We start from the raw sequence: 19,737 nt of genomic DNA on the forward strand, positions 1-19,737 counted from the left end.
GCATGTCTCTGTGTAGTCTGCATGTCTCTGTGTAGTCTGCATGTCTCTGTGTAGTCTGCATGTCTGTGTGTAGTCTGCATGTCTCTGTGTAGTCTGCATGTCTCTGTGTAGTCTGCATGTCTCTGTGTAGTCTGCATGTCTCTGTGTAGTCTGCATGTCTCTGTGTAGTCTGCATGTCTCTGTGTAGTCTGCATGTCTCTGTGTAGTCTACATGTCTGTGTGTAGTCTGCATGTCTCTGTGTAGTCTACATGTCTCTGTGTAGTCTGCATGTCTCTGTGTAGTCTGCATGTCTCTGTGTAGTCTGCATGTCTCTGTGTAGTCTACATGTCTCTGTGTAGTCTACATGTCTCTGTGTAGTCTACATGTCTCTGTGTAGTCTGCATGTCTCTGTGTAGTCTGCATGTCTGTGTGGAGTCTGCATGTCTGTGTGGAGTCTGCATGTCTGTGTGTAGTCTGCATGTCTGTGTGTAGTCTACATGTCTCTGTGTAGTCTGCATGTCTGTGTGGAGTCTACATGTATGTGTAGTCTGCATGTCTGTGTGTGTAGTCTGCATGTCTCTGTGTGTAGTCTGCATGTCTCTGTGTGTAGTCTGCATGTCTCTGTGTGTAGTCTGCATGTCTCTGTGTGTAGTCTGCATGTCTGTGTGTGTAGTCTGCATGTCTGTGTGTGTAGTCTGCATGTCTGTGTGTGTAGTCTGCATGTCTGTGTGTAGTCTGCATGTCTCTGTGTGTAGTCTGCATGTCTCTGTGTGTAGTCTGCATGTCTGTGTGTGTAGTCTGCATGTCTCTGTGTGTAGTCTGCATGTCTCTGTGTGTAGTCTGCATGTCTGTGTGTAGTCTGTGTGTAGTCTGCATGTATGTGTGTAGTCTGTGTGTCTGTGTGTAGTCTGCATGTCTGTGTGTAGTCTGCATGTCTGTGTGTAGTCTGCATGTCTGTGTGTAGTCTGTGTGTAGTCTGCATGTCTGTGTGTAGTCTGTGTGTCTGTGTGTAGTCTGCATGTATGTGTGTAGTCTGCATGTCTGTGTGTAGTCTGCATGTCTGTGTGTAGTCTGTGTGTAGTCTGCATGTATGTGTGTAGTCTGTGTGTAGTCTGCATGTATGTGTGTAGTCTGCATGTCTGTGTGTAGTCTGTGTGTAGTCTGCATGTATGTGTGTAGTCTGTGTGTAGTCTGTGTGTAGTCTGTGTGTAGTCTGCATGTATGTGTGTAGTCTGCATGTCTGTGTGTAGTCTGCATGTCTGTGTGTAGTCTGTGTGTAGTCTGCATGTATGTGTGTAGTCTGTGTGTAGTCTGCATGTATGTGTGTAGTCTGCATGTCTGTGTGTAGTCTGTGTGTAGTCTGCATGTATGTGTGTAGTCTGTGTGTAGTCTGCATGTATGTGTGTAGTCTGCATGTCTGTGTGTAGTCTGTGTGTAGTCTGCATGTCTGTGTGTAGTCTGTGTGTCTCTGTGTGTAGTCTGCATGTCTCGGTGTAGTCTGCATGTCTCTGTGTGTAGTCTGCATGTCTCTGTGTGTAGTCTGCATGTCTCTGTGTGTAGTATGCATGTCTGTGTGTGTAGTCTGCATGTCTGTGTGTGTAGTCGGCATGTCTGTGTGAGGTCTGCATGTCTGTGTGTAGTCTGCATGTCTGTGTGTAGTCTGCATGTCTGTGTGTAGTCTGCATGTCTGTGTGTAGTCTGCATGTCTCTGTGTAGTCTGCATGTCTGTGTGGAGTCTACATGTATGTGTGTAGTCTACATGTCTGTGTGTGTAGTCTGTGTGTAGTCTGCATGTCTGTGTGTAGTCTGCATGTCTCTGTGTGTAGTCTGTGTGTAGTCTGCATGTCTGTGTGTAGTCTGCATGTCTCTGTGTAGTCTGCATGTCTCTGTGTAGTCTGCATGTCTCTGTGTAGTCTGCATGTCTCTGTGTAGTCTGCATGTCTCTGTGTAGTCTACATGTCTGTGTGTAGTCTGCATGTCTCTGTGTAGTCTACATGTCTCTGTGTAGTCTGCATGTCTCTGTGTAGTCTGCATGTCTCTGTGTAGTCTGCATGTCTCTGTGTAGTCTGCATGTCTCTGTGTAGTCTACATGTCTCTGTGTAGTCTACATGTCTCTGTGTAGTCTACATGTCTCTGTGTAGTCTACATGTCTCTGTGTAGTCTGCATGTCTGTGTGTAGTCTGCATGTCTGTGTGGAGTCTGCATGTCTGTGTGGAGTCTGCATGTCTGTGTGTAGTCTGCATGTCTGTGTGTAGTCTACATGTCTCTGTGTAGTCTGCATGTCTGTGTGGAGTCTACATGTATGTGTAGTCTGCATGTCTGTGTGTGTAGTCTGCATGTCTCTGTGTGTAGTCTGCATGTCTCTGTGTGTAGTCTGCATGTCTCTGTGTGTAGTCTGCATGTCTGTGTGTGTAGTCTGCATGTATGTGTGTGTAGTCTGCATGTCTGTGTGTGTAGTCTGCATGTCTGTGTGTAGTCTGCATGTCTCTGTGTGTAGTCTGCATGTCTCTGTGTGTAGTCTGCATATCTCTGTGTGTAGTCTGCATGTCTGTGTGTGTAGTCTGCATGTCTCTGTGTGTAGTCTGCATGTCTCTGTGTGTAGTCTGCATGTCTGTGTGTAGTCTGTGTGTAGTCTGCATGTATGTGTGTAGTCTGTGTGTCTGTGTGTAGTCTGCATGTCTGTGTGTAGTCTGCATGTCTGTGTGTAGTCTGCATGTCTGTGTGTAGTCTGTGTGTAGTCTGCATGTCTGTGTGTAGTCTGTGTGTCTGTGTGTAGTCTGCATGTATGTGTGTAGTCTGCATGTCTGTGTGTAGTCTGCATGTCTGTGTGTAGTCTGTGTGTAGTCTGCATGTATGTGTGTAGTCTGTGTGTAGTCTGCATGTATGTGTGTAGTCTGCATGTCTGTGTGTAGTCTGTGTGTAGTCTGCATGTATGTGTGTAGTCTGTGTGTAGTCTGTGTGTAGTCTGTGTGTAGTCTGCATGTATGTGTGTAGTCTGCATGTCTGTGTGTAGTCTGCATGTCTGTGTGTAGTCTGTGTGTAGTCTGCATGTATGTGTGTAGTCTGTGTGTAGTCTGCATGTAGTCTGTGTGTAGTCTGCATGTCTGTGTGTAGTCTGTGTGTAGTCTGCATGTATGTGTGTAGTCTGTGTGTAGTCTGCATGTATGTGTGTAGTCTGCATGTATGTGTGTAGTCTGTGTGTAGTCTGCATGTCTGTGTGTAGTCTGAATGTCTGTGTGTAGTCTGCATGTCTGTGTGTAGTCTGCATGTCTGTGTGTAGTCTGCATGTCTCTGTGTGTAGTCTGCATGTCTCTGTGTGTAGTCTGCATGTCTCTGTGTGTAGTCTGCATGTCTCTGTGTGTAGTCTGCATGTCTGTGTGTAGTCTGCATGTATGTGTGTAGTCTGCATGTCTCTGTGTGTAGTCTGCATGTCTCTGTGTGTAGTCTGCATGTCTCTGTGTGTAGTCTGCATGTCTCTGTGTGTAGTCTGCATGTCTCTGTGTGTAGTCTGCATGTCTCTGTGTGTAGTCTGCATGTCTCTGTGTGTAGTCTGCATGTCTCTGTGTGTAGTCTGCATGTCTGTGTGTAGTCTGCATGTCTGTGTGTAGTCTGCATGTCTCTGTGTGTAGTCTGCATGTCTCTGTGTGTAGTCTGCATGTCTCTGTGTGTAGTCTGCATGTCTGTGTGTAGTCTGCATGTCTGTGTGTAGTCTGCATGTCTCTGTGTGTAGTCTGCATGTCTCTGTGTGTAGTCTGCATGTCTCTGTGTGTAGTCTGCATGTCTGTGTGTAGTCTGCATGTCTGTGTGTAGTCTGCATGTCTGTGTGTAGTCTGCATGTCTGTGTGTAGTCTGCATGTCTGTGTGTAGTCTGCATGTCTGTGTGTAGTCTGCATGTCTCTGTGTGTAGTCTGCATGTCTCTGTGTGTAGTCTGCATGTCTGTGTGTAGTCTGCATGTCTGTGTGTAGTCTGCATGTCTGTGTGTAGTCTGCATGTCTGTGTGTAGTCTGCATGTCTGTGTGTAGTCTGCATGTCTGTGTGTAGTCTGCATGTCTGTGTGTAGTCTGCATGTCTGTGTGTAGTCTGCATGTCTGTGTGTAGTCTGCATGTCTGTGTGTAGTCTGCATGTCTGTGTGTAGTCTGCATGTCTGTGTGTAGTCTGCATGTCTGTGTGTAGTCTGCATGTCTGTGTGTAGTCTGCATGTCTGTGTGTGTGTAGTCTGCATGTCTGTGTGTGTGTAGTCTGCATGTCTGTGTGTGTGTAGTCTGCATGTCTGTGTGTAGTCTGCATGTCTGTGTGTAGTCTGCATGTCTGTGTGTAGTCTGCATGTCTGTGTGTGTAGTCTGCATGTCTGTGTGTGTAGTCTGCATGTCTGTGTGTGTAGTCTGCATGTCTGTGTGTGTAGTCTGCATGTCTGTGTGTGTAGTCTGCATGTCTGTGTGTGTAGTCTGCATGTCTGTGTGTGTAGTCTGCATGTCTGTGTGTGTGTAGTCTGCATGTCTGTGTGTAGTCTGCATGTCTGTGTGTAGTCTGCATGTCTGTGTGTAGTCTGCATGTCTGTGTGTAGTCTGTGTGTAGTCTGCATGTCTGTGTGTAGTCTGTGTGTAGTCTGTGTGTAGTCTGCATGTCTGTGTGTAGTCTGTGTGTAGTCTGTGTGTAGTCTGCATGTCTGTGTGTTTTGGGGGATGGTGGAGACCCAGTGTTGGTTGGTATTTCTGCAGCAGAATGTAATGTGTGATGAGGGGCGTGATGTGAGATGTGAGTGTGATGAGTGTGATGAATGTGATGAGTGTGATGAGTGTGATGAATGTGATGAATGTGATGAGTGTGATGAATGTGATGAGTGTGATGAGTGTAATGAATGTGATGAGTGTGATGAGTGTGATGAATGTGATGAATGTGATGAGTGTGATGAATGTGATGAGTGTGATGAGTGTGATGAATGTGATGAATGTGATGAGTGTGATGAGTGTAATGAATGTGATGAGGGTGATGAGGGTGATGAGTGTGATGAGTGTAATGAATGTGATGAGGGTGATGAGTGTAATGAATGTGATGAGTGTGATGAGTGTAATGAGTGTGATGAGTGTGATGAGGGTGATGAGTGTGATGAGTGTGATGAGTGTAATGAATGTGATGAGGGTGATGAGTGTAATGAATGTGATGAGGGTGATGAGTGTAATGAATGTGATGAGTGTGATGAGTGTAATGAATGTGATGAGGGTGATGAGTGTGATGAGTGTAATGAATGTGATGAGGGTGATGAGTGTAATGAATGTGATGAGGGTGATGAGTGTAATGAATGTGATGAGGGTGATGAGTGTAATGAATGTGATGAGGGTGATGAGTGTAATGAATGTGATGAGTGTGATGAGTGTAATGAGGGTGATGAGTGTAATGAATGTGATGAGTGTGATGAGTGTAATGAATGTGATGAATGTGATGAGTGTGATGAGTGTGATGAGTGTGATGAGTGTAATGAATGTGATGAGTGTAATGAATGTGATGAGTGTGATGAGTGTAATGAATGTGATGAGGGTGATGAGTGTGATGAGTGTGATGAGTGTAATGAATGTGATGAGGGTGATGAGTGTAATGAATGTGATGAGTGTGATGAGTGTAATGAATGTGATGAGTGTGATGAGTGTAATGAATGTGATGAGGGTGATGAGTGTAATGAATGTGATGAGGGTGATGAGTGTAATGAATGTGATGAGGGTGATGAGTGTAATGAATGTGATGAGGGTGATGAGTGTAATGAATGTGATGAGGGTGATGAGTGTAATGAATGTGATGAGGGTGATGAGTGTAATGAATGTGATGAGTGTGATGAGTGTAATGAATGTGATGAGGGTGATGAGTGTAATGAATGTGATGAGTGTGATGAGTGTAATGAATGTGATGAGTGTAATGAATGTGATGAATGTGATGAGTGTAATGAATGTGATGAGTGTGATGAGTGTAATGAATGTGATGAGGGTGATGAGTGTAATGAATGTGATGAGTGTGATGAGTGTAATGAATGTGATGAGTGTAATGAATGTGATGAATGTGATGAGTGTAATGAATGTGATGAGTGTGATGAGTGTAATGAGTGTGATGAATGTGATGAGTGTAATGAGTGTGATGAGTGTGATGAATGTGATGAGGTCGTCACAGCTCTGGGAACAGCACAATCCCTCTCATAGTGTAACAGTTTAACTTTACACCGTCCCCTCGCCCCGACACGGGCGCGAACCAGGGACCCTCTGCACACATCAACAACAGTCAACCACGAAGCGTCGTTACCCATCGCTCCACAAAAGCCGCGGCCCTTGCAAAGCAAGGGGCAACACTACTTAAGTCTCAGAGCAAGTGACGTAACTGATTGAAATGCTACAATAGCAACGTTCCCTCATCCAGCAGAACTGTTGCAACTCCCTCTCCTGCATTACTCTCAGAACTGGAGAGGCTGCAATGTGCCTCCCTCTCTCTCTCTCTCTCTCTCTCTCTCTGCCTCTCTCTCTCTCTCTCTCTCTCTCTCTGCCTCTCTCTCTCTGTCTCTCTCTCTCTGCCTCTCTCTCTCTGCCTCTCTCTCTCTGCCTCTCTCTCTCTGCCTCTCTCTCTCTCTCTCTCTGCCTCTCTCTCTCTCTGCCTCTCTCTGCCTCTCTCTCTGCCTCTCTCTGCCTCTCTCTCTGCCTCTCTCTCTGCCTCTCTCTCTGCCTCTCTCTCTGCCTCTCTCTCTCTGTCTCTCTGTCTCTCTCTCTCTCTCTCTGCCTCTCTCTCTGCCTCTCTCTCTCTGCCTCTCTCTCTCTCTCTGCCTCTCTCTCTCTCTCTCTCTGCCTCTCTCTCTGCCTCTCTCTCTGCCTCTCTCTCTGCCTCTCTCTGTCTCTCTCTCTGCCTCTCTCTCTCTGCCTCTCTCTGTCTCTCTCTCTGCCTCTCTCTCTGTCTCTCTCTCTCTGTCTCTCTGTCTCTGTCTCTCTCTCTCTGCCTCTCTCTCTGCCTCTCTCTCTGCCTCTCTCTCTCTGTCTCTCTGTCTCTGTCTCTCTCTCTCTGCCTCTCTCTCTGCCTCTCTCTCTCTGCCTCTCTCTCTCTCTCTGCCTCTCTCTCTCTCTCTCTCTGTCTCTCTGTCTCTGTCTCTCTCTCTCTCTCTCTCTCTCTCTCTCTCTGCCTCTCTCTCTCTCTGCCTCTCTCTCTGCCTCTCTCTCTGCCTCTCTCTCTGCCTCTCTCTCTGCCTCTCTCTCTGCCTCTCTCTCTGCCTCTCTCTCTCTCTCTGCCTCTCTCTCTGCCTCTCTCTCTGCCTCTCTCTCTCTTTCTCTATCTGCCTCTCTCTTTCTGTATCTCAATTCAATTCAATTCAATTCAAGGGGCTTTATTGGCATGGGAAACATGTGTTAACATTGTCAAAGCAAGTGAGGTAGATATTATACAAAAGTGAAATAAACAATACAAATTAACAGTAAACATTACACATACAGATGTTTCAAAACAATAAAGACATTACAAATGTCATATTATATATATACAGTGTTGTAACAATGTACAAATGGTTAAAGCACACAAGTTAAAATAAATAAGCATAAATATGGGTTGTATTTACAATGGTGTTTGTTCTTCACTGGTTGCCCTTTTCTGGTGGCAACAAGTCACAAATCTTGCTGCTGTGATGGCACACTGTGGAATATCTCCCAGTAGATATGGGAGTTTATCAAAATTGGATTTGTTTTCAAATTCTTTGTGGATCTGTGTAATCTGAGGGAAATATGTCTCTCTAATATGGTCATACATTGGGCAGGAGGTTAGGAAGTGCAGCTCAGTTTCCACCTCATTTTGTGGGCAGTGTGCACATAGCCTGTCTTCTCTTGAGAGCCATGTCTGCCTACGGCGGCCTTTCTCAATAGCAAGGCTATGCTCACTGAGTCTGTACATAGTCAAAGCTTTCCTTAAGTTTGGGTCAGTCACAGTGGTCAGGTATTCTGCCACTGTGTACTCTCTGTTTAGGGCCAAATAGCATTCTAGTTTGCTCTGTTTTTTTGTTAATTCTTTCCAATGTGTCAAGTAATTATCTTTTTGTTTTCTCATGGTTTGGTTGGGTCTAATTGTGCTGTTGTCCTGGGGCTCTGTGGGGTGTGTTTGTGTTTGTGAACAGAGCCCTAGGACCAGCTTGCTTAGGGGACTCTTCTCCAGGTTCATCTCTCTGTAGGTGATGGCTTTGTTATGGAAGGTTTGGGAATCGCTTCCTTTTAGGTGGTTGTAGAATTTAACGGCTCTTTTCTGGATTTTGATAATTAGTGGGTATTGGCCTAATTCTGCTCTGCATGCATTATTTGGTGTTCTATGTTGTACACGGAGGATATTTTTGCAGAATTCTGCATGCAGAGTCTCAATTTGGTGTTTGTCCCATTTTGTGAAATCTTGGTTGGTGAGCGGACCCCAGACCTCACAACCATAAAGGGCAATGGGCTCTATGACTGATTCAAGTATTTTTAGCCAGATCCTAATTGGTATGTTGAAATTTATGTTCCTTTTGATGGCATAGAATGCCCTTCTTGCCTTGTCTCTCAGATCGTTCACAGCTTTGTGGAAGTTACCTGTGGTGCTGATGTTTAGGCCGAGGTATGTATAGTTTTTTGTGTGCTCTAGGGCAACGGTGTCTAGATGGAATTTGTGGTTCTGGTGACTGGACCTTTTTTGGAACACCATTATTTTGGTCTTACTGAGATTTACTGTCAGGGCCCAGGTCTGACAGAATCTGTGCAGAAGATCTAGGTGCTGCTGTAGGCCCTCCTTGGTTGGTGACAGAAGCACCAGATCATCAGCAAACAGTAGACAGTTGACTTCGGATTCTAGTAGGGTGAGACCGGGTGCTGCAGACTGTTCTAGTGCCCGCGCCAATTCGTTGATATATATGTTGAAGAGGGTGGGGCTTAAGCTGCATCCCTGTCTCACCCCACGACCCTGTGTGAAGAAATGTGTGTGTTTTTTGCCAATTTTAACCGCACACTTGTTGTTTGTGTACATGGATTTTATAATGTCGTATGTTTTACCTCCAACACCACTTTCCATCAATTTGTATAGCAGACCCTCATGCCAAATTGAGTCGAAGGCTTTTTTGAAATCAACAAAGCATGAGAAGACTTTGCCTTTGTTTTGGTTTGTTTGGTTGTCAATTAGGGTGTATCTCTCTCTCTATCTCTCTCTCTCTCAATCTGTCTGTATCTCTCTCTCTGTCTGTATATATATCTCTCTCTCTCTCTCTCTCTCTGCAAATAACACTGCAACCGCATTGGACGAGCCAAGACGCTCTGAGTGGGAGTCAGAGTTGTCATGGGAACGGTAGAGGTGAGGTGTCATCAGGAATGTCCCTCTGTAGTTGAAAGATGACATCAATACCCACCTCCCCTATCTTTTTATGTTTGTGTGTGTGTTTGTTCCTTTATTATCTAACATCACTGAGTGATAGCGCCTCATTGACTAAACCCCAATAACATATCAACAAGCTGTTCTGTCCACATCTACATTACAGGCAGTCATTTTTATGTGTCTCAGTCTAAAATAATATACTACTGTTCTCTGAGAAAAACAGCTGAGTTAAACTGAGCACCAGGAGAGTGGTAGGATATATTCCAAATGGGATCCTATTCCCTATATAGTGCACTACTTTAAATTAAATGGCACTACTGACTTCCCAACCATCCGGTGTCAATTACCGGTACCCCCCTGTATATAGCCTCCACATTGACTCTGTACCGGTACCCCCTGTATATAGCCTCCACATTGACTCTGTACCGGTACCCCATGTATATAGCCTCCACATTTACTCTGTACCGGTACCCCCCTGTATATAGCCTCCACATTGACTCTGTACCGGTACCCCCTGTATATAGCCTCCACATTGACTCTGTACCGGTACCCCCCTGTATATAGCCTCCACATTGACTCTGTACCGGTACCCCCCTGTATATAGCCTCCACATTGACACTGTACCGGTACCCCCCTGTATATAGCCTCCACATTGACTCTGTACCGGTACCCCCTGTATATAGCCTCCATATTGACTCTGTACCGGTACCCCCTGTATATAGCCTCCACATTGACTCTGTACCGGTACCCCCCTGTATATAGCCTCCACATTGACTCTGTGCCGGTACCCCATGTATATAGCCTCCACATTGACTCTGTACCAGTACCCCCTGTATATAGCCTCCACATTGACTCTGTACCAGTACCCCTGTATATAGCCTCCACATTGTACTGGTACCCCCTGTATATAGCCTCCACATTGACTCTGTACCAGTACCCCTGTATATAGCCTCCACATTGACTCTGTACCGGTACCCCCTGTATATAGCCTCCACATTGACTCTGTACCGGTACCCCCTGTATATAGCCTCCACATTGACTCTGTACCAGTACCCCCTGTATATAGCCTCCACATTGACTCTGTACTGGTACCCCCTGTATATAGCCTCCACATTGACTCTGTACCAGTACCCCCTGTATATAGCCTCCACATCGACTCTGTACCGTAACCCCCTGTATATAGCCTCCACATTGACTCTGTACCGGTACCCCCTGTATATAGCCTCCACATTGACTCTGTACCGGTAACCCCTGTATATAGCCTCCACATTGACTCTGTACCAGTACCCCCTGTATATAGTCTCCACATTGACTCTGTACCGGTACCCCCTGTATATAGCCTCCACATTGACTCTGTACCGGTACCTCCTGTATATAGCCTCCACATTGACTCTGTACCGGTACCCCCTGTATATAGCCTCCACATTGACTCTGTACCAGTACCCCCTGTATATAGCCTCCACATTGACTCTGTACCGGTACCCCCTGTATATAGCCTCCACATTGACTCTGTACCGGTACCCCCTGTATATAGCCTCCACATTGACTCTGTACCGGTGCCCCCTGTATATAGCCTCCACATTGACTCTGTACCGGTACCCCCTGTATATAGCCTCCACATTGACTCTGTACCGGTACCCCCTGTATATAGCCTCCACATTGACTCTGTACCGGTACCCCCTGTATATAGCCTCCACATTGACTCTGTACCGTAACACCCTGTATATAGCCTCCACATTGACTCTGTACCGTAACACCCTGTATATAGCCTCCACATTGACTCTGTACCGTAACACCCTGTATATAGCCTCCACATTGACTCTGTACCGGTACCCCTGTATATAGCCTCCACATTGACTCTGTACCGTAACACCCTGTATATAGCCTCCACATTGACTCTGTACCGGTACCCCCCGCTATTGTTATTTACTGCTGCTATTTAATTATTTGTTATTCTTATCTCTTACTTTTTTTTGTTGTTGTTATTTTCTTAAAACTGCATTGTTGGTTAAAGGCTTGTACGTCAGCATTTCAATGTAACACCTGTTGTATTCGGCGCATTTGACAAATACAATTTGATTTGATTTGATCCCACTATATTTGTCACTACTGCAAGATAGTGAAAAAGCAGCAGCGAAGGGAGAACCGTGCACAGTATGGATTATTCTGATTAACCTTCTATTACAGATTCATTCTAGACTTGGTAACTTTCATTCCAAATTAACAAAATAGTAAAAACATTTAAAAACCTTTCAATTGAATCTCGAGAAAAAGTATATTGTTCTGTAACATGTTCCATATTGATTGTTTTAATCTGTAGAGTAGATTAGACTCTACTTGGACAGACACCTCTCAGTATAAATAACATGACGTTTAGTAGTCAGGGTTTGGGACAGACACCTCTCAGTATAAATAACATGACGTTTAGTAGTCAGGGTTTGGGACAGACACCTCTCAGTATAAATAACATGTAGTTTGGGACAGACACCTCTCAGTATAAATAACATGACGTTTAGGAGTCAGGGTTTGGGACAGACACCTCTCAGTATAAATAACATGTAGTTTGGGACAGACACCTCTCAGTATAAATAACATGACGTTTAGGAGTCAGGGTTTGGGACAGACACCTCTCAGTATAAATAACATGTAGTTTGGGGCAGACACCTCTCAGTATAAATAACGTGACGTTTAGTAGTCAGGGTTTGGGACAGACACCTCTCAGTATAAATAACATGACGTTTAGTAGTCAGGGTTTGGGACAGACACCTCTCAGTATAAATAACATGACGTTTAGTAGTCAGGGTTTGGGACAGACACCTCTCAGTATAAATAACATGAAGTTAGGAGTCAGCGTTTGGGACAGACACCTCTCAGTATAAATAACATGACGTTTAGTAGTCAGGGTTTGGGACAGACACCTCTCAGTATAAATAACATGACGTTTAGTAGTCAGGGTTTGGGACAGACACCTCTCAGTATAAATAACATGACGTTTAGTAGTCAGGGTTTGGGACAGACACCTCTCAGTATAAATAACATGACGTTTAGTAGTCAGGGTTTGGGACAGACACCTCTCAGTATAAATAACATGACGTTAGTAGTCAGGGTTTGGGACAGACACCTCTCAGTATAAATAACATGACGTTTAGTAGTCAGGGTTTGGGACAGACACCTCTCAGTATAAATAACATGACGTTTAGTAGTCAGGGTTTGGGACAGACACCTCTCAGTATAAATAACATGAAGTTAGGAGTCAGCGTTTGGGACAGACACCTCTCAGTATAAATAACGTGTAGTTTAGTAGTCAGGGTTTGGGACAGACACCTCTCAATGGAAATAGCTGTATAAACAATGACTTGGTAGTATATTAATTTAACAATATGTTGTTCTTATTGCCTTGGATTGAATTAGAACACACACAAAAAATTGCTTTATAAATATATTTTATTTATTGATTACTTAATTGATTGCTTTATTACTTGATTGATTGACTAACCTGGAGTTGTATGTGTGATGCCAGGGAGGGTCTATGGTGCCCTGGGATATCTGCACCATGCTGGGGTCTGGCTGGCCCTCGCCTAGTTTGGTGGAGTGCCACGAGTGAGGTCTGGAGACTGGCTCGCTGCGTCTGTAGAACAGAACAGAAAGTGAGGTCTGGAGACTGGCTCGCTGCGTCTGTAGAACAGAACAGAAAGTGAGGTCTGGAGACTGGCTCGCTGTGTCTGTAGAACAGAACAGAAAGTGAGGTCTGGAGACTGGCTCGTTGTGTCTGTAGAACAGAACAGAAAGTGAGGTCTGGAGACTGGCTCGTTGTCTCTGTAGAACAGAACAGAAAGTGAGGTGTGGAGACTGGCTCGCTGCGTCTGTAGAACAGAACAGAAAGTGAGGTCTGGAGACTGGCTCGTTGTGTCTGTAGAACAGAACAGAAAGTGAGGTCTGGAGACTGGCTCGTTGTGTCTGTAGAACAGAACAGAAAGTGAGGTGTGGAGACTGGCTCGCTGTGTCTGTAGAACAGAACAGAAAGTGAGGTGTGGAGACTGGCTCGTTGTGTCTGTAGAACAGAACAGAAAGTGAGATGTGGAGACAGGCTCGCTGCGTCTGAGGAGGGAGACAGCTCAGATAGAGGGGGAGGACTATGCATGCTAAGTCACACACATGAATTCAGTCACACACATGAACTCAGTCACACACTCAGCGAACACAGGCATGCACACACACACACATAGCATAACAACAAAAACAGAACTATATGACACAGACCGACAATAAGGAAAGCACACACTCTCCTGATTTCCATAACAACAAACAACAAAGATGTACCAGTAATCATACCAATGTCTTTTAGGCTGCTGGGAGATCCCTGAACTAAACGTTCAAACCCCTAGAAGAAATTGAGAAGAGCGTGGGGCCTAGGATCGAGCCTTGGGGTACTCCCTTGGTGACAGGCAGTGGCTGAGACAGCAGATGTTCTGACTTTATACACTGCACTCTTTGAGAGGGGTAGTTAGCAAACCGGGCCAAAGACCCCTCAGAGACGCCAATACTCCTTAGCAGGCCCACAATAATAGAATGGTCTATCGTATCAAAAGCTTTGGCCAAGTCAATAAAAATAGCAGCACATTGCTTAGAATCAAGAGTAATGGTGACATTAATTTAGGACGTTTAAGGTTGCAGTGACACACCCATAACCTGAGCGGAAACCAGACTGCATACCAGAGAGAATACTATAGACGTCAAGAAAGCCAGTCAGTTGATTATTGACAAGTTTTTCCAACATTTTTGATAAACAGGGCAAAACAGAAATAGGCCTATAACAGTTAGGATCAGCTTGATCTCCGCCATTAAATAAAGGACGCACAGTGGCTGCCTTCTAAAGGAGCTCCTTAAACTTGACCTTAAAAAAACATCTGGGTCAGATGGTTTAGACCCTTTCTTCTTTAAGGTTGCAGCCCCTGTCCTCACCAAGCCTATCTCTGACCTTTTTTAACCTGTCTCTCCTCTCCTTACCCTGTCTCTCCAAGCACCCATTGGAGCCTTATCTATGGCTGATAATGTAAAGCATTATTTATGGCTGAAAACGCTAAACCTTATCTATGATTGATAATGCAAAGCCTTACGTATGGCTGGTAATGCAAAGCCTTATCTATGGGCCAAAACTAAACACAGAAAAAAGAGGCTGTGTTCCATAAAGTCTTTATATCTAATAATACACATAATGGTGTACAGCCCAGAGCCCCATAGTGTCCCTCCATGCATGGCTCTGCTATAATCTAATCACTGTCAAGGCTTATGTATTGTTATGGAAGCTACAAACTGGAAGACATTAGGTGTTTGGAGGGAAGCACAGAGGGAATCACAGTGTTGAGCGAATCAACATATTAACGTAGTTAGTCAAATCAGATCGCATCGCAACGCCTCAGAGGGTTTATGACAATGTGTTGATGATTCATTACAGCTGTGAATGTTGCCTGTGAATCAGACCTGGGTTCAAATATAATTAGAAATCTTTAAAATATTTTAAGTGTTTTTTCTAATAGTCTGTCTGGAGTCCCCCGATGGACAGGGGTTACTAGTCTGTCTGGAGTCCCCCGATGGACAGGGGTTACTAGTCTGTCTGGAGTCCCCCACTGGACAGGGGTTACTAGTCTGTCTGGAGTCCCCCGATGGACAGGGGTTACTAGTCTGTCTGGAGTCCCCCGATGGACAGGGGTTACTAGTCTGTCTGGAGTCCCCCGATGGACAGGGGTTACTAGTCTGTCTGGAGTCCCCCGATGGACAGAGGTTACTAGTCTGTCTGGAGTCCCCCGATGGACAGGGGTTACTAGTCTGTCTGGAGTCCCCCAATGGACAGGGGTTACTAGTCTGTCTGGAGTCCCCCACTGGACAGGGGTTACTAGTCTGTCTGGAGTCCCCCGATGGACAGGGGTTACTAGTCTGTCTGGAGTCCCCCACTGGACAGGGGTTACTAGTCTGTCTGGAGTCCCCCGATGGACAGGGGTTACTAGTCTGTCTGGAGTCCCCCACTGGACAGGGGTTACTAGTCTGTCTGGAGTCCCCCGATGGACAGGGGTTACTAGTCTCTCTGGAGTCCCCCGATGGACAGGGGTTACTAGCCTGTCTGGAGTCCCCCGATGGACAGGGGTTACTAGTCTGTCTGGAGTCCCCCGATGGACAGGGGTTACTAGTCTGTCTGGAGTCCCCCACTGGACAGGGGTTACTAGTCTGTCTGGAGTCCCCCGATGGACAGGGGTTACTAGTCTGTCTGGAGTCCCCCACTGGACAGGGGTTACTAGTCTGTCTGGAGTCCCCCGATGGACAGGGGTTACTAGTGTGTCTGGAGTTCCCCACTGGACAGGGGTTACTAGTGTGTCTGGAGTCCCCCGATGGGCAGAGGTTACTAGTCTGTCTGGAGTCCCCCACTGGACAGGGGTTACTAGTCTGTCTGGAGTCCCCCACTGGACAGGGGTTACTAGTCTGTCTGGAGTCCCCCACTGGACAGGGGTTACTAGTCTGTCTGGAGTCCCCCCACTGGACAGGGGTTACTAGTCTGTCTGGAGTCCCCCAATGGACAGGGGTTACTAGTGTGTCTGGAGTCCCCCACTGGACAGGGGTTACTAGTCTGTCTGGAGTCCCCCACTGGACAGGGGTTACAAGTCTGTCTAGAGTCCCCCACTGGACAGGGGTTACAAGTCTGTCTAGAGTCCCCCACTGGACAGGGGTTACTAGTCTGCACTATTGCGACTATTCTATTGGTTCCATTGCACCAGGCAAGCGTAATCATGGCCAGCTCAAGGTATTGGAAATGATTTCAAATAGCATTTGAACCCAGGTCAGCAGTGAATGCTAATGAATGGCCAACTCAACATCAGCCGGTGGGTGGGGTTGTTGGTCACTATACAAGGACGCATCATGAAGAAGTTATCGTATTGTTTCCAACCCAAGCTGTTATCTTCTTCAACAGAAGCCCTCTGAGCTGTTGCTGGTTTTATAGCCACTTCTCACGACAGATTACCAGGATTGCTACTTTGTGCTACAACACAAACGCAACAGCAATCGGGATGAAACAGTGACTAACAAATACTAATCTTTGGGAAGTGATTTCTTGTTTGAGATTAACCATGGCAACCAGAAACAGCTATTGTATGAACCACATTTGACTGGTTCCCAGAAGGCCTTTGATCCCTTATTAACAGGGAAATACCCATACACCCTTTATCCAATGAGCTGCCTACACCAATACACCCTTTATCCAATGAGCTGCCTACACCAATACACCCTTTATCCAATGAGCTGCCTACACCAATACACCCTTTATCCAATGAGCTGCCTACACCAATACACCCTTTATCCAATGAGCTGCCTACACCAATACACCATTTATCCAATGAGCTGCCTACACCAATACACCCTTTATCCAATGAGCTGCCTACACCATTACACCCTTTATCCAATGAGCTGCCTACACCAATACCCATACACCCTTTATCCAATGAGCTGCCTACACCAATACCCATACACCCTTTATCCAATGAGCTGCCTACACCAATACCCATACACCCTTTATCCAATGACCTGCCTACACCAATACCCATACACCCTTTATCCAATGAGCTGCCTACACCAATACCCATACACCCTTTATCCAATGAGATGCCTACACCAATACCCATACACCCGTTATCCAATGAGCTGCCTACACCAATACCCATGCACCCTTTATCCAATGATCTGCCTACACAAATACCCATGCACCCTTTATCCAATGATCTGCCTACACCAATACCAATACACCCTTTATCCAATGAGCTGCCTACACCAATACACCCGTTATCCAATGAGCCGCCTACACCAACACCCATGCACCCTTTATCCAATGATCTGCCTACACCAATACCAATACACCCTTTATCCAATGAGCTGCCTACACCAATACACCCTTTATCCAATGAGCTGCCTACACCAATACACCCTTTATCCAATGAGCTGTCTACACCAATACACCCTTTATCCAATGAGCTGCCTACACCAATACACCCTTTATCCAATGAGCTGCCTACACCAATACCCATACACCCTTTATCCAATGAGCTGCCTACATCAATACCCATACGCCCTTTATCCAATGAGCTGCCTACACCAATAGCCATACACCCTTTATCCAATGAGCTGCCTACACCAATACCCATACACCCTTTATTCACTGAGCTGCCTACACCAATACCCACACACCCTTTATCCAATGACCTGCCTACACCAATATCCATACACCCTTTATCCAATGAGCAGCCTACACCAATACCCATACACCCTTTATCCACTGAGCTGCCTACACCAATACCCATACACCCTTTATCCAATGAGCTGCCTACACCAATACCCATACACCCTTTATCCACTGAGCTGCCTACACCAATACCCATACACCCTTTATCCAATGAGCTGTCTACACCAATACACCCTTTATCCAATGAGCTGCCTACACCAATACCCATACACCCTTTATCCAATGAGCTGCCTACACCAATACCCATACACCCTTTATCCAATGAGCTGCCTACACCAATACCCATACACCCTTTATCCAATGAGCTGCCTACACCAATACACCCTTTATCCAATGAGCTGCCTACACCAATACCCATACACCCTTTATCCAATGAGCTGCCTACACCAATACACCCTTTATCCAATGAGCTGCCTACATCAATACCCATGCACCCTTTATCCAATGAGCTGCCTACACCAATACACCCTTTATCCAATGAGCTGCCTACACCAATACACCCTTTATCCAATGAGCTGCCTACACCAATACACCCTTTATCCAATGAGCTGCCTACACCAATACACCCTTTATCCAATGAGCTGCCTACACCAATACCCATACACCCTTTATCCAATGAGCTGCCTACATCAATACCCATACGCCCTTTATCCAATGAGCTGCCTACACCAATACCCATACACCCTTTTTCCAATGAGCTGCCTACACCAATACACCCTTTATCCAATGAGCTGCCTACACCAATACCCATACACCCTTTATCCACTGAGCTGCCTACACCAATACCCATACACCCTTTATCCACTGAGCTGCCTACACCAATACCCATACACTCTTTATCCAATGACATGCCTACACCAATATCCATACACCCTTTATCCAATGAGCTGCCTACACCAATACCCATACACCCTTTATCCAATGAGCTGTCTACACCAATACCCATACCTCCTTTATCCAATGAGCTGCCAACACCAATTCCCATACACCCTTTATCTAATGAGCTGTCTACACCAATACCCATACACCCTTTATCCACTGAGCTGCCTACACCAATACCCATACACCCTTTATCCAATGAGCTGCCTACACCAATATCCATACACCCTTTATCCAATGAGCAGCCTACACCAATACCCATACACCCTTTATCCACTGAGCTGCCTACACCAATACCCATACACCCTTTATCCAATGAGCTGCCTACACCAATACCTATACACCCTTTATCCACTGAGCTGCCTACACCAATACCCATACACCCTTTATCCAATGAGCTGTCTACACCAATACACCCTTTATCCAATGAGCTGCCTACACCAATACCCATACACCCTTTATCCAATGAGCTGCCTACACCAATACCCATACACCCTTTATCCAATGAGCTGCCTACACCAATACCCATACACCCTTTATCCAATGAGCTGCCTACACCAATACACCCTTTATCCAATGAGCTGCCTACACCAATACCCATACACCCTTTATCCAATGAGCTGCCTACACCAATACACCCTTTATCCAATGAGCTGCCTACATCAATACCCATGCACCCTTTATCCAATGAGCTGCCTACACCAATACACCCTTTATCCAATGAGCTGCCTACACCATTACACCCTTTATCCAATGAGCTGCCTACACCAATACACCCTTTATCCAATGAGCTGCCTACACCAATACACCCTTTATCCAATGAGCTGCCTACACCAATACCCATACACCCTTTATCCAATGAGCTGCCTACATCAATACCCATACGCCCTTTATCCAATGAGCTGCCTACACCAATACCCATACACCCTTTATCCAATGAGCTGCCTACACCAATACACCCTTTATCCAATGAGCTGCCTACACCAATACCCATACACCCTTTATCCACTGAGCTGCCTACACCAATACCCATACACCCTTTATCCACTGAGCTGCCTACACCAATACCCATACACTCTTTATCCAATGACATGCCTACACCAATATCCATACACCCTTTATCCAATGAGCTGCCTACACCAATACCCATACACCCTTTATCCAATGAGCTGTCTACACCAATACCCATACCTCCTTTATCCAATGAGCTGCCAACACCAATACCCATACACCCTTTATCTAATGAGCTGTCT

At 45.7% G+C, this 19,737-nt stretch overlaps 1 protein-coding gene across 2 annotated transcripts in view; it reads right to left on the reverse strand.

The window, feature by feature from the left end:
• Positions 1-19,737, reverse strand: part of LOC129818046 (protein Shroom3-like) — a 189,798-nt gene that overhangs the window by 47,203 nt on the left and 122,858 nt on the right. For both annotated transcript variants that reach the window (XM_055873575.1, XM_055873576.1), the window contains one exon: positions 12,818-12,949. In XM_055873575.1, the coding sequence (XP_055729550.1) occupies positions 12,818-12,949 (132 nt within the window). The remainder of the gene's footprint in view (positions 1-12,817; positions 12,950-19,737) is intronic.

The sequence above is a fragment of the Salvelinus fontinalis genome, chromosome 21, assembly GCF_029448725.1.
Source record: "Salvelinus fontinalis isolate EN_2023a chromosome 21, ASM2944872v1, whole genome shotgun sequence".
NCBI lineage: Eukaryota > Metazoa > Chordata > Actinopteri > Salmoniformes > Salmonidae > Salvelinus > Salvelinus fontinalis.